Raw genomic sequence first — 13,153 nt, forward strand, 5'->3', positions numbered from 1 at the left:
GTCTCCGTTTGTTTGAACAGGAAGGCGGACATATTAGTCCCCGTAGCCCCCCCCGAGGCACTCGCCGCCGCCACTCACTCTTCCCTTTCCCACCCCCTCCCACCACCCCCTCCCCGCCCCGTCCCGGACTCCGGCGGACCGGCCCCTCCCAGGCGTCCTCCGCAGCCAGTCGCCGCCGGCCCGGACTCCGGGGCCCGAGTGCCCCCGCGCCGCCGCCTTCCTTCCTGGGCGCCTTCCCTGCAGCCTCCTGCCCTGCAGCCTCCTCCCCTGCAGCCTCCTGCCCTGCAGCCTCCTCCCCTGCAGCCTCCTCGGACGGGCGGCGGCCTCGCCCTGCCCCGCCGGAGCGGCGGCGAGCGGACGGGATGGGACAGCGGCGCGCCTGAGCCGGCCGGGCCGGGCACGCGGGCTTCGCTCGGGAGCGCACCCTCTGCCCCTTCCCCGCCCCCTGTCCCCCTGGTCCTCGGCGGAGCGGGGCCGGCCCTCCATGGAGGCGGCCGCGGCGGCGGCCGGGGCCCGGGCCCGCTAGGCGCCGCGGGGGGGATGCGGCTCCGGGTCGCCGCTCGGTGAAGGGGCCGGAGCCCGGCCCGGCCTGCGGAGGAAGTGAGCCTCGAGCGTTTTCCCGTCGCTGGTGCCGCCGCAGTCGGGGGGCGCCGCCGCCGCCGCAGCGCCATGTCGACCGGGGACAGCTTTGAGACGCGGTTTGAGAAAATCGACAACCTGCTGCGGGACCCGAAGTCGGAAGTGAACTCGGACTGCCTGCTGGTAAGTGGGGCCCGGCCGGCCGGCCGCGCCGCCTGCCTCCGGCGCCCGGGCCCCCGCGGGAGGCACCCCGGGCCTCGGGGCCAGGAGGCGGCCGCGCCGGGCCGGGCGCCCCGGGGCCCCGGAGCTGCGGCGGGTCCCGCCCGGCCGCGGCCAGCCCAGAGCACACTTCTGCTTTCCGCGGCGGCGCAGCCCTCGCCGCTCGGGAGGGCGACTTCCAGCCAGAACGTTGCTCAGCTTTCAGAGGCTGCTTTTTTGCTGGTCTAGTCAAAAAACCAAGACTCCTATTTTTCGACCCTGACTTGTCTGTCTTAGGAGCTTCCCCCCTTCCCCATCCCATGGGTTGTTCTTTCAGCGTATTGCTAAGATCTTCTAATCATTTTATGCGTCACAAAAAAACAGTAGTCATACGATTTTTTATTTATTTTTTTAAAGTTTAAGGCAATGCGGTTAAGTGACTTGTCCAAGGTCGTCATACATCTAGGAAATCTTAAAAATAGTTTTAGATGGTGGAAGGCTAAATCCAATTTTAAAAAAAATCAGTGATAGACCTTGCTGGCGTGTTCGGTCTTAACTAAATTAAAATTTTAAAGCTTTGCCACTCTTCTATGGAAGACTGGGAAAAGTCCCTTATCTATTTCCAATGATGCATTACTTAGTTGTAAAGTGTCTTCATTTGATGGACTAAAAGAAATGGCTCTTTAAAATGAAGTCGCAGGGAGCATATGTACTGATAAGATTTCACGGCATCTCCAGGGGAATTAGTGTTAAGAATGCAAGGGTCAGTTTATAACTTACCATTCAAGGCTAAGTGGAAGTTGGACAGTTAAAAAAAATAGTAGTTAGTCATTGAGCCATTCCTAGAAATATGCTATTTTTAAATGTTTTACTTATATAAAAGACAATGTTTAATAATTTTTAAATCAACTTGGATTTTAGTTTCTCCTAACTATTTTGATTTTAAAATGAAGGTAACACAGTGGAGAATTGGATATAGATTACCAGGAAGGTAAAAACCTATAAGAAACTTAAGTCTTCATTGTTTCTTAATTCGGGATCTGCATCACTAAAGTTATTATCTGGAATAGTGTTTCAGGAATAGAAAAATGTCTTGCCTATATTTATAGACGTAACATTTTAAAATATGTAGGTGGTGCTTTGCTTTAAGAAACTTTTAGGAGTTTTACTTAGGATAGATGTTGCCTTTTGATAAAGATTTTTTTATCATTTAGTCAGACATTTAATTGAGAACTTAAATATGCTAGACCTTGCATGTATAAAGTTCAGGAAATCTTACTATTTAATTTCTGGTACTTCCACCTTTTGATTACTTAATTATTTATTCATTTGAAATCATCATTCTGTGGAACAGCATTTGTACACAGGTTATAGTTATCATTTAGCCTAATCTAGAGACTGTTTTCTATTTCTATACTTGTGACTACTATGTTCTTAGTAGCCATTCTAAGTTGTTTTCTTTTCTTCTATACTTTAATTGTGATTATGGTTGTAGTTTCTCCTTAAGTATAGCTCTTAGAGCTGGAGGGCCCTTAAGATCAAAAGTGATCCTTCTACATATATGTAGATTCCCTTTATATGGGTAAATTCAATCAGTCAAGAATTTTTTGTTGAAATTTTGTTCCTCTGAAAACAAAGCATGATAAGACAGCATTCTTTCTTTAAAGAGCTGGTGACCTAATAGGAGATACAATATGAATAAAAAGCTGACTAGCAATGTGATGTGTCAAAAGAGGGGCATATATTTAATTCACTTTTTTGTGAAAGCTGAGGGATATACAGAGTGCATAGGATTATAGATTTAGAGTTGGAAAGGACCTCTGAGCCTGTCCCTTAGGCTTACTTTGTAGCAGGGATAATAAAATATGAATACTGACATAGAAAAGGGCATAAGGTATGGGAAAGGTGCCGTCTCAAAGTTGACATCATTTTTGACTGAGGAAATCTGAGAAAGCTTCATGTTGTTAATAAGTGATCTATTAGTCCTGGGGATAGTGAAATCTCTATGGGTTGGAGTGGTCAAGGGAAACTTAAGTTTTGGATTCAGGTCCTGTGATGCATGGACAGAAAGCAATGGAATGAACAAAGAGATACGGACAGGGTATGTTTGCTATGTTTCAGGGATAGGAGGGCAGTAGGATCAGAGATCCAGAGCTGGGAAATCAAATAGAAACAGGATCACACATTTTAACCTGGATGGAGCCTTAAAGATCATTTAGTCTTTCTTCCTTATTTTGTGGGTGAGGAGCAGTGTTTAGGGTTTTCATGGAGGACCAGCACCTTTCCTTTGGTTGTCTACCTGGCACTTAGCTCTCACCTGTGACTCCAGGAAGTTGTAGCATGAGAAGAGGTCCTATACTGGTAAAGCTTTCTCAGCAGACAGGCTCAATCAGGTTAAAGGTGATTGACAACCCTTAAACTGATTAGTGCTTTAGGATGTCGACCCTAAGTATGTGAAGACTTCCTTTGTCAGAATGGACTTAGGGGCCCCCCCTTCCAACTCTAAATCTATAATCCTGTTCCAGTGACCATGAAGGCAGAAGAAACAGTGCTGTGGAGCAGTTAGAATTTGGTCAGACTTCAAAGAAACCAAGAACATTCACTACATGACAGTTGTCTTGGCTTTGTCCTGCCACTGGATTTCGATGATTGGAAGAAAAAAATGACGTTGTGGACTTTGTGCAGTGCTGCTTCACATAAATCCAATTTGTGTACTAATGAAGATATCACCGTTAGATATGTCATTGGTTCTTTTCCAGGAAAATAAAGGGGAAAACAATTTCAGGTGGGGAAATGAGGAATTTAAAATGACTTATCTAGGGTCATACAGATAGTAAGCTTCAGAGATGATGCAGTGGGTAGAGCACTGGCCCTATAGTCAGGAGAAACCCGAGTTCAAATATGACCTCAGACTCTTGCTAGCAGTGTGAGACCTTGGGCAAGTCACTTAACCCTAATTGCCTCATATCCAGGGCCTGATCCATATCTGGCCACAGGACCCAGATGACTTTGGAGGAGAAAGTGAGGTTGGTGACTTAGTACAGCACTTACTCATTCAAATTCATTTCAGGTACTCATCATGACAGCATCTCCCTAATGTCATGGTCTTCTTTGAAAAAGAAGGCCAAAACATTTAAGTTTCAGAGATGGGATTTGAACCATAGGGCCTCATGAATGCAAAACCAGTGATTTTTCTTATAAATAGGTAAAATGTCTCAAATAGATTAAGGAAGGTTTTCAATGCCAGTCCACTAAAATCAGTAAACAATTTTTATCTTCTTTTTCAGCTGAATTGCGCTACTACTTATTTCCTCAAAGTTGATAGTCCATCTCCCATTTCTTTGCCTTTGTACAGGCCTAAAATAACATTCCTTTTTTACTTTTGTCTCTAGAACTCTTAATTTTTTCCTAGGTTTAGCTCAGATGCCTTTGCTAATTGTTTTATTCCTCCAGTGGTTAGTGCATTCCCTCTTGAAAATGCGTTATACTGTCTGTGTGCATGATGTGTATCCCCTAGTAGAATGCAAGCATCTTGAAGGAAGGGACTGCTTGATTCTTGTCTTTAAATCTTTCTTTTTTAGGATTTCAGCTTCTTACAAAGTAGATACATAATAAATATTTCATTTGAATTCAATTTCTACTACGGTCAGTGGGAGCCAGAGTTTGTGATTAGGGGAATGACATTAGAGTTGATCTTTCATTAGGAAGATTTCTGTGAATTAGAGGGGAAGAGACTTGAGGCTAGGAGTGGATTAGGCCACTGTAATAATCCAGGCAAGAGCTAATGGGGACTGAAATTAGCATGCTGAAGATAGGTAATAAATAGAGAACTAACCCAGACTGGGGGATTTAAATTTGATAGGACCTGTTCATTAGACTTAAGTGGAAGGATCTGCAGATGTCAAAAATGGCTCATAGGTTTCAAGCTTGGATGACTGAGAGGAAATGGTTTTGTCATTAATAGAAATTGGGAAATTCAGAAAAAAGAGGATTTTTTTTTTTCTGGAAAGAATAAGAGTTCAGTTTGGGACATTTGAGTATGAGTTTCTGGACTAGGTCCACTACACAAATGTTATATAATCTCAACTGGGCTTCAAAGCTGCTAGGCAATCCTTCTGTACCTCCCTTATCGACTCACTATTCCACTCTCCACTTCACTCTCCAGCTCTTCTAAAAACCATTTCATCCTTCCTCATATCTCCCATGGTTTCTCTTCCTCTTGTCTTCTCAGCTGAGAACCTTGCCTCATAGTTTACTAAAAAAAATTGAGGCTATTTGTTGAGAGCTCCATCTTCTGTTTTCTTCCTCAGATCATCATTCAAACGCTTTCCACTCCTGTCTTCTCCTTCACCCTCACATGAACAGGTGATCCTACTCCTTGTCAAGCCGTAAACCTCTTCCTGCACAACCATTTGAATTCCATCCCATCCTCCCACTAGATTGCTTCCTCTGTCATCCCTATTCTATTTCCAATCTCTCCCTGTCTACTGACAGCTTCCCTGCTGTCTACAATCAAGCTCATATATCTCCTATCTTCAAAAAATTCTCATTTATTATTTCACCCTCTGGCTAAACCCCTAGAAGAAAATAGTTGCAATAGGTGCTTCAATAGGTGCTTTCATTTATTCTCCTTTTACTTCTTAACTCTCCATAATCTGTTATAAACACATTATGGAACAGTTAAACAGATGGAGCGGCTAAACAAAATTAATATCTCTAAGGTTTGGGTGTTTTCTTACTTGCCTGATTCAATGACCCTTACTCAGTCTTCTGGATCTTTGACATTCTAGAACACCTTCTCCCTGATATTCTCTTCTCTAGGCTTTTGGGACACTACTGTCTTCTAATTCTTTCCCTACATTTTTTACTGCTCCTTGGTCTTCATTGCTGGTTCTTCTTCCAGGTATCTCATGGCCCTCTTCTCTCCTTCTATATTTCTTAATTTGGCAATCTCATCAACTCCTAGAGATTTAATTATCATCTCTTTGCTGATGATTCTCAAATCTACTTCTCCTGTCCTAGAGATTTAATTATCATATCTATGCAGATGATTCTCAAATCTTCTCCTCCTCTTTGCTGATGTTCAGTCTTGTATCTCCAGTTGCCTTTCAGATATATCAAACTGGATCTCTGGTAGATATCTTGAACTCAACATGTCTGAAACTGAATTTACTGTCTTTCCCCTTAAACTTCTCTCCTTTCAGATTTGGGATCCAAGTTTCCCTCTGTCTCAAATCTTTTTTGTTTTCTTTTGTTTTTAGGTTTTTGCAAGGCAAATGGGGTTAAGTGGCTTGCCCAAGGCCACACAGCTAGGTAATTATTAAGTGTCTGAGGCTGGATTTGAACTCAAGTCCTCCTGACTCCAGGGCCAGTGCTCTATCCACTGCTGTCATTTAACCGCACGCTCTGTCTCAGTCTTGCTCCTGACTCCACTTCACCATCTAGCCGCGCTGGTGGTACAAAGGCAATCCTTATGCTGGAAGAGCTCATGATCTAATGGGAGCATCAACATTAAACAAGTTTAAAAAAGGATAAAGAGGAAAAAATCCACAGAAGGAAAGCACTAAAAATTAAGAAGAATTGGGTAGAAGGTAGAATTTCAACCCAGACTTGAAGTAAGTCAAGAGGTAGAGTTGAGTATTCAAGGCATAGGGGACAACCAAGGAAGATTCCTGGAGCTGAAAAATGTTCTGTGAACACCGAGGATGTTACTGTCACTAGATCTTAATGGATGCTGATTGCTTGACAGATTGATCAGATCAGTCTTGTAGACAATTGGAAATTCTAGATTACTGAGTAACAGGACAAGGGCAGAGATGACTGTTTATGTATCATCTGTGTAGGGATGAAAGCTGGAGCATGTGTGGATAAGATCTTGAAGAAAAAGGGTGGAGAAGAAAAGTGTCTGAGAAGAGAATATATTTGCATTTGGCTAGAGGTAGAAGAGCCAGCAGCATTATTTAGAGAAGTAGGAAGGCCAGGATAAAGGAGTATTACCAATAGGTCAAAGAAAATGAGAACCATGACAAAGCTATTTTATTGTCAAGTGGTCATTGGATTGTAAAGAGTTAAGAAGTGATGAGAAAAAGGAGGCAGAGAGTGGAGATAATGAGTTTGAAAGATGTAGTGGTGAGAGGAAGTTGAGATGGAACAGATTCCAGAGCAGTTAGAGGACTTTGGGGAACAAAGTGCGATTTGTGAATGTTTGTAGATGGAGGACAAGGAGATAATGCAAATGAAGGAACTAAAAATATGGGAGTCAAATTAAGTCAATAAACATTTATTAAGTGGCTACTGTGAACCATGCACTGACCAAAAAAGAAAATCCTTGTCCTCAAGGAGCTTACAATTTAATGGAGGAAGACACAACAGAAAAGAAGTTGAAAGGGGAGATTCCTGATTTATGGTGAAGTCAGAGAAGTCTCAAGGTGGTGCATCCAGGAGAGAAATAAGATGTCTGAATTGAAATCCCTATTTAAATGTGTGTGTGAGAGATTATTATAGGAAAAAGAGCTTGAAAGACTTGGTGGGGAAATGATTAGCTTTTGAAAGAGAGAAAGAAAATTCAAATTAGTTAAGCTATGGAATGCACATTACAAACTGAGAAGTACTTGTGTCAGAGGCTATTATTTTTTTCTTAAAGCATGATGAGTGTAGATAAATTTCAAGGTATAGAACAGGAAAAATTGAGATAACTCAGGTTAAATTAACTTAACTTTCTCTGGAAAAGTAACAATTCTCCAAGTGTGGTCCAGGGACCCAAAGATCTTTTTTTTGGGATGTGATGAAATTGTTTTTGTAATAATACTTTAATTTCTAATATGATAAACATCGATCGCTATAATCCACATAGACAAAAGTACCTATGGTTCATTGATAATTTTTAAGAATATTAAAAGGAACCTAAAAACAAAAAGTATGAGAATTGCTGCTGTAAAATGTCTTGTGTATGCAATGGAGTAAAATGAGGGTAATAGTTTTAGGATCCAGGTTGGGAAGAGTCTTATTCATTTATAGATAAGGGAATCTAGAATCCCTCTTGCTTGAGTCCATAGAGGACAGATTAGACTATAGGGCAGGGATACTTAACTTGTGGTCTGAACTTTAAAAAAAAATGTTTTAATAATTTTTTCAATGTAGTTTCCTTTACGCTCATGTATTCTATGCATTTAAAAACACTATTTTGAGGAATCTATAAACTTCAGCAAACTGCCAAAGTCCAAATCAAAAGCTTTCTATTAGGTTGAGATATATGTGAATGACCAAATTAGAGAAAATATGGCTAGCACATTATAGGTGCTTAAATGTTATGGAATTAACTTCTTGAGAGAGGTGTTATCTTTTTTGTTTGTTTGTTTTTGCAAGGCAATGGGGTTAGGTGGCTTGCCAAGGCCACACAGCTAGGTTATAATTAAGTGTCTGAGACCGGATTTGAACCCAGGTACTGCTGACTCCAGGGCCGATGCTTTATCCACTGTGCTACCTAGCCGCCCCAAAATTTCTTTCTTTCTTTCTTTTTTTAGGTTTTTCTTTTTTTTTGCAAGGAAGATGGTAAGGAGAGGTGTTATCTTAAAACCCCAAAATGTCCAGAAGAGTAGTTTTAAGAAAGCTAAGAGGGGGTGGCTAGGTGGCGCAGTGGATAAAGCACTGGCCCTGGAGTCAGGAGTACCTGGGTTCAAATGCGGTCTCAGACAATAATTACCTAGCTGTGTGACCCTAAGCAAGCCACTTAACCCTGTTTGCCTTGCAAAAACCTAAGAAAGAAAGAAAGAAAGAAAGAAAGAACCTCAGAAAGAAAGAAAGAACCTCAACAAGAAAATCCTTAGTAGGTAGGGTAAGCTAGAATTGAACTAATGTCAAGGACTTGTCAGCAGGAAAGGCTAATTGTCTAGTTCATGTAGTTGCTTAGAAGTAGGTTTGAGCCATAAAACCAGTAAAAAGCTTGATTATTTATCCCTTTTATCTGACACTTCTCAGAGCTCCTTCTACCTTTCCACCTATTTTGCTTTGAAGAAAATGTTTAAAATTGTATGATGCTTGGGGCAAAGAAGGGAGGATGAAGAAATTGATGCTTGGAAGATAACCCATCTCAAGGAATTCTGGAAGGGCAATGAAGGACAATGAATAGAAGTTGTAGAAGTTAAAATTTAGCAGATGGTGCTAGTTATGGAGATGAAAGAGAGGAAGTATCTCCCAGAGGCATGGATACCAAAGGGTAGTGGCCCTATTACAGATAGGTTGAGTTTCTATAACAGTACCATTGGACATGAAAATAATGTTATGGACATTTGAATATGATTGCTTTTGAATTATGGAACAGTATGAAAAAAAGCTAATGGTTGAGAAATGAGTTAAGTTATTGCAATAACTCTTAATGGAACAGCAATAGAATATGGGTGAAGGAACAAATGGTGGATTTGCTATGAAGGAAATCTTTGTTCCTGTTCCTTGCAGCAGCACAATGCTTTTTACTTCTGTACCTTTTCCTCTCTATGCATTTAGTTGTGCAAAACGTTTGTTAAAGTATCATATGGTGCTTTGATACCAATCATTTCTCAAAATGATTTTCTGGATGTTTCTGAAATTTTTTCCATCTTCAGGCTGCTTTTGTGGGACAAAAGGTCATATAATCTGCTCAAAAATCTTCATTGGCTCCCTAATGCCTACTGAATCAAGGCATTTTACTCATGCCAGGCATTCAAAACCTTTTTATCTGGTGCCACCCTTCTTGTCAACCTAATTTCATACTGATTTCTCTATTTCAGCAAACTGCTACCCCCTGCCATCTTACCTCCAGGCCTTTTGTTTATGCTCATCTCTGTATCTAGAATTCCTCCTCCTGTTAAATTCTTACTCATTTTTCCAAGTCCAATTCAAATGCCTTCTCCTTCATGAGACTTTCTTTGATTTTCTTTTTTCTTCTTCACTTCTAATTCTTAAGGACCTTTTGACTCTACATTGCACATGGTATTTATCTCATACTCTGCACTATTGGTTTCTGTGAATTCACTAAACAGCCAGACTTGTAGTCAAGAAGAATCTGGGTTTGAGTTTGACCAGCTGTGTGATTCTGGGCAAATTACTCTTCAAACTTCAGCTTTCTTATTTGTTAAGTGGAAACAGCAGTATCTGTGTGGAGTATTAATATACCTTAAAAACCAAATCTAAAGATTTGAAGCAATATGGGAAAGTTATGTGAAGTGATATAGAGCAGTGATAAACAGAACCAAAAGAATAATGCACATCCATTTGAAATAAGTCACCTTGAATTTATTAAGTGCCTACCTGGTGCCAGGCACTGTGCTCAGAGTAGGGAAATAAAGAAAGACAAAAGATCTTAGGATTTTAACATTGTTCAGTTATTTCCACTTGTGTTCAACACTTGTGATCCAAACTGGGGTTTTCTTTAGCAAAGATAGAGGAGTATTTTGTCACTTCCTTCTCCTGCTTATTTGATAGATGAGGAAACTGAGGTAGACAGGTTAAGGGACACAATTAGGTGATAGAGCATCAGCCTTGGAGTCAGGAAGACCTGAGTTCAAATCCAGACTCAGCTGCTTGACACTAACTAGAAGATGGAACTTACTAGCTGTGTGACCTTGGGCAAATCACTTAACCCTGACTGCCTCGCATCCAGGACCATCTCCAGTTGTCCTGATTCATATCTGGTCACTGGACCCAGATGGCTCTGGAGGAGAAAGTGAGACTGGTGACCCTAGCACAGCCCTCCCCGCCTTACTCAAATCCAAATCAGGTGTATGTCACACTATCACCTCCCTGATGGTCTTATTTGAGAAAAAAAGACAAACATCATCAATTGTCTAAGGCCAGATTTGAACTCAGGAAGAGTGTTCCTGACTCCAAGTCTGGAACTCTATCCACTGCACCACTTAGTGTCCTTATGTGAAGGTAGAAACAATACCTTAGCAACTTTGTATAAACCAAAGCTATATTCAGAATAAATTAGGGGCAGTCTCAGAGGGAAGGTACTAAGATTAAGGAGGAATGAAAGAATTCTTTGTAAAAGATGGGACTTTATAGCTGAGATTTTCAAGGAGGCTAAGAGGCAGAGATGAGGAAGGAAAGTCTTTAAGTGGATGGAGGTCAGCCTGTTAAAAAGCATAGAGGTAGGAGATGGGAATATTGTGTATAAGGAACAACAAGGTGGCCAGGGCCAACTGTTTGCAGATTTCATGAAGGGAAGAGAGATTTAAGAAGACTGGATGGTTTGGAAGGGTCCAAGTTATGTGGTTTTGATAACCAAATAGAGCATTTTATATTTGATCCTAGAAGCAATTGGTAGCTATTGGAATTTATTGACTCAGAAAGTGGAGGTGACTAATAGCAATTTGTTCATCTTATATATAGGTTAGAAAGGATCAGGATAACAACTTATTTTTGTATAAACTTTATTAAAGTCAATATATACTTTTTACTTGGCATTAATTGATGCTGAAAGTTACAGAAGCAACCATTTACAGTTTTTAGCTTGCAGAATTTGCTTTATTTTCCTTTATGACCTTACATATTTTGAATTCCTCAGCTTTTCAATGGAAATATAAATATATTACATGAAAATTGAGTGACAGCGTATTGTAGAGGATTAAAATATTGACCATGGAGTCTAGATCTGAGTTCAGATCTCATCTCAGACTCTTAAGCTGTATGACCTTGAAAATGTTGCATAAGCATTTCAGTCCTCAGTTTCTTAAGTTGTAAAAATGATCTCACCATAAGCTCTAAGCTTTTTCCAGTTCTAAATACATAGTGAAGATCAACGATTATTTAATTTATATACCTTATTTTGCCAGAGAAATTATGTGTGTATGTATGTATGTATATACCTCAAATATTAATTGACCTCATAAATGTTTCTTTTTATATGTAGTAAAGCTTCATTCCTCTTGATTAGTCTATATCTAGGTAGTGTGAAGAGGATACTATAAGGACCTCAATCTTCTCACATTGCAATTGTAGATATCTACCATTTAACTGGTGGAAATATTGAAAAATATGTTAAATAAAAATTTGCAAAATATTTTGTGTTAAAGTCTATAAAGACATATAGAATGATTAAATGATTGCAACTGAAAAGCAGATGATTTGCCCATTTTTCCTTCTTCAGTAGGGGTTCCTGTCACTCTTTCATGGGAATAATATTAGGATAAAAGGAAAATTTTGGACTGTTGCTTTTTTTTGCCTTCTTTATAAAAAAAGTTTTAATTATTTAAGGCAATGGGGTTAAGTGACTTGCCCAGGGTCACACAGCTAGATAAGTATTATGTGTATGAGGCTGTATTTGAACTCAGGTCCTCTTGACTCAAGGGCCAGTGCTTGGACTATTGCTTTTGATCTTAATGAATAATAATACTTTCCATTTACATACTTTATGCCTCTGTAAATATGTGATCACAATCAATATGCCTGCTTCCTATGCTGTATGTGACCTCAGGCTATGATTTTCCTATGATTCTTTTATAGGAAGTCCTCCTAGTATATTGGAGACCTTTGCAGGGATTCTTTTAACCTGTGGTCTGTGAGTTTGTTTTTAAAAAATATTTTGTTAACTATATTTCAATGTAATTAGTTTCCTTTGTATTTTTTGTCATTTCCATGTATTTTATCTTAAGCATTTAAAAACATTATTCTGAGAAGGTGTTCCTAGTTTCATCAGATTGCCAAAGGGGCATAAAAAAGTTTAAGAAGTCTTCTAGTTCATTTGATGTGTCATAGGTACCAGTGTAGCTACCTAGCTATTATCCTTTATTCTCACATCACTGGCCTACCCCCGATTCTGATAATGTATTTCCTAATCCACATATTTAGCTGTTTGCAGAGTGTACTTGAATTCTTTGGATATGTACAACATTCTTGGGAGGTTTGTAGGGCAGATAGTACTATACACATTCTATAGCTCACACATGCATGCATGCATGCACACACCATGGTCATGAACACATACACACAAACAACCTCTGTAGCCTCTTTGATTACTTCTTCTCAGAACTTTCAATTTAAAGAAAGTGTCATTCCTCTCTGGGCTTCACTTTCTTTCTAAAGTTTCTTTCCCAGATTTTTTGTATACCTCAGTATTGCCTAGCATGGTGACATATTTAGCAGGTGCCATGTATTTGGTCAGGATCATTCTGTCTGTCTTTGGTGTTCCATCTTCCCCTGCTGTGGGTCAGTTATCAAGTTCTAACTATTCTCTCCCCTGACAATATTTTTCCCATTTTACCTCTTTTTACCCATTAGACCTCTTCTGGTCTAACTCCTCTATCACTCCCACCAGAATTATTACTGGTGTCCCTGCTTCTGGTCTTTCAGTTATGTTTTCTATTAAAGCCATCTTGCTATTGACCTGGTAGATGATGGC

General features: G+C 40.3%; 1 protein-coding gene across 2 annotated transcripts in view; it reads left to right on the forward strand.

Moving 5' to 3' along the window:
• Positions 1-589: 589 nt before the first annotated feature.
• The window catches only part of ROCK1 (Rho associated coiled-coil containing protein kinase 1), a 147,437-nt gene continuing 134,873 nt past the window's right edge, over positions 590-13,153 (forward strand). The window contains exon 1 of one of the 2 annotated variants that reach the window (XM_074208704.1): positions 590-762. In XM_074208704.1, the coding sequence (XP_074064805.1) occupies positions 670-762 (93 nt within the window). In that variant the 5' untranslated portion in view covers positions 590-669. The remainder of the gene's footprint in view (positions 763-13,153) is intronic. The other variant, XM_074208703.1, reaches the window with a different exon arrangement.

This window comes from Macrotis lagotis, chromosome X, assembly GCF_037893015.1.
Source record: "Macrotis lagotis isolate mMagLag1 chromosome X, bilby.v1.9.chrom.fasta, whole genome shotgun sequence".
Classification (NCBI taxonomy): Eukaryota; Metazoa; Chordata; class Mammalia; order Peramelemorphia; family Peramelidae; genus Macrotis; species Macrotis lagotis.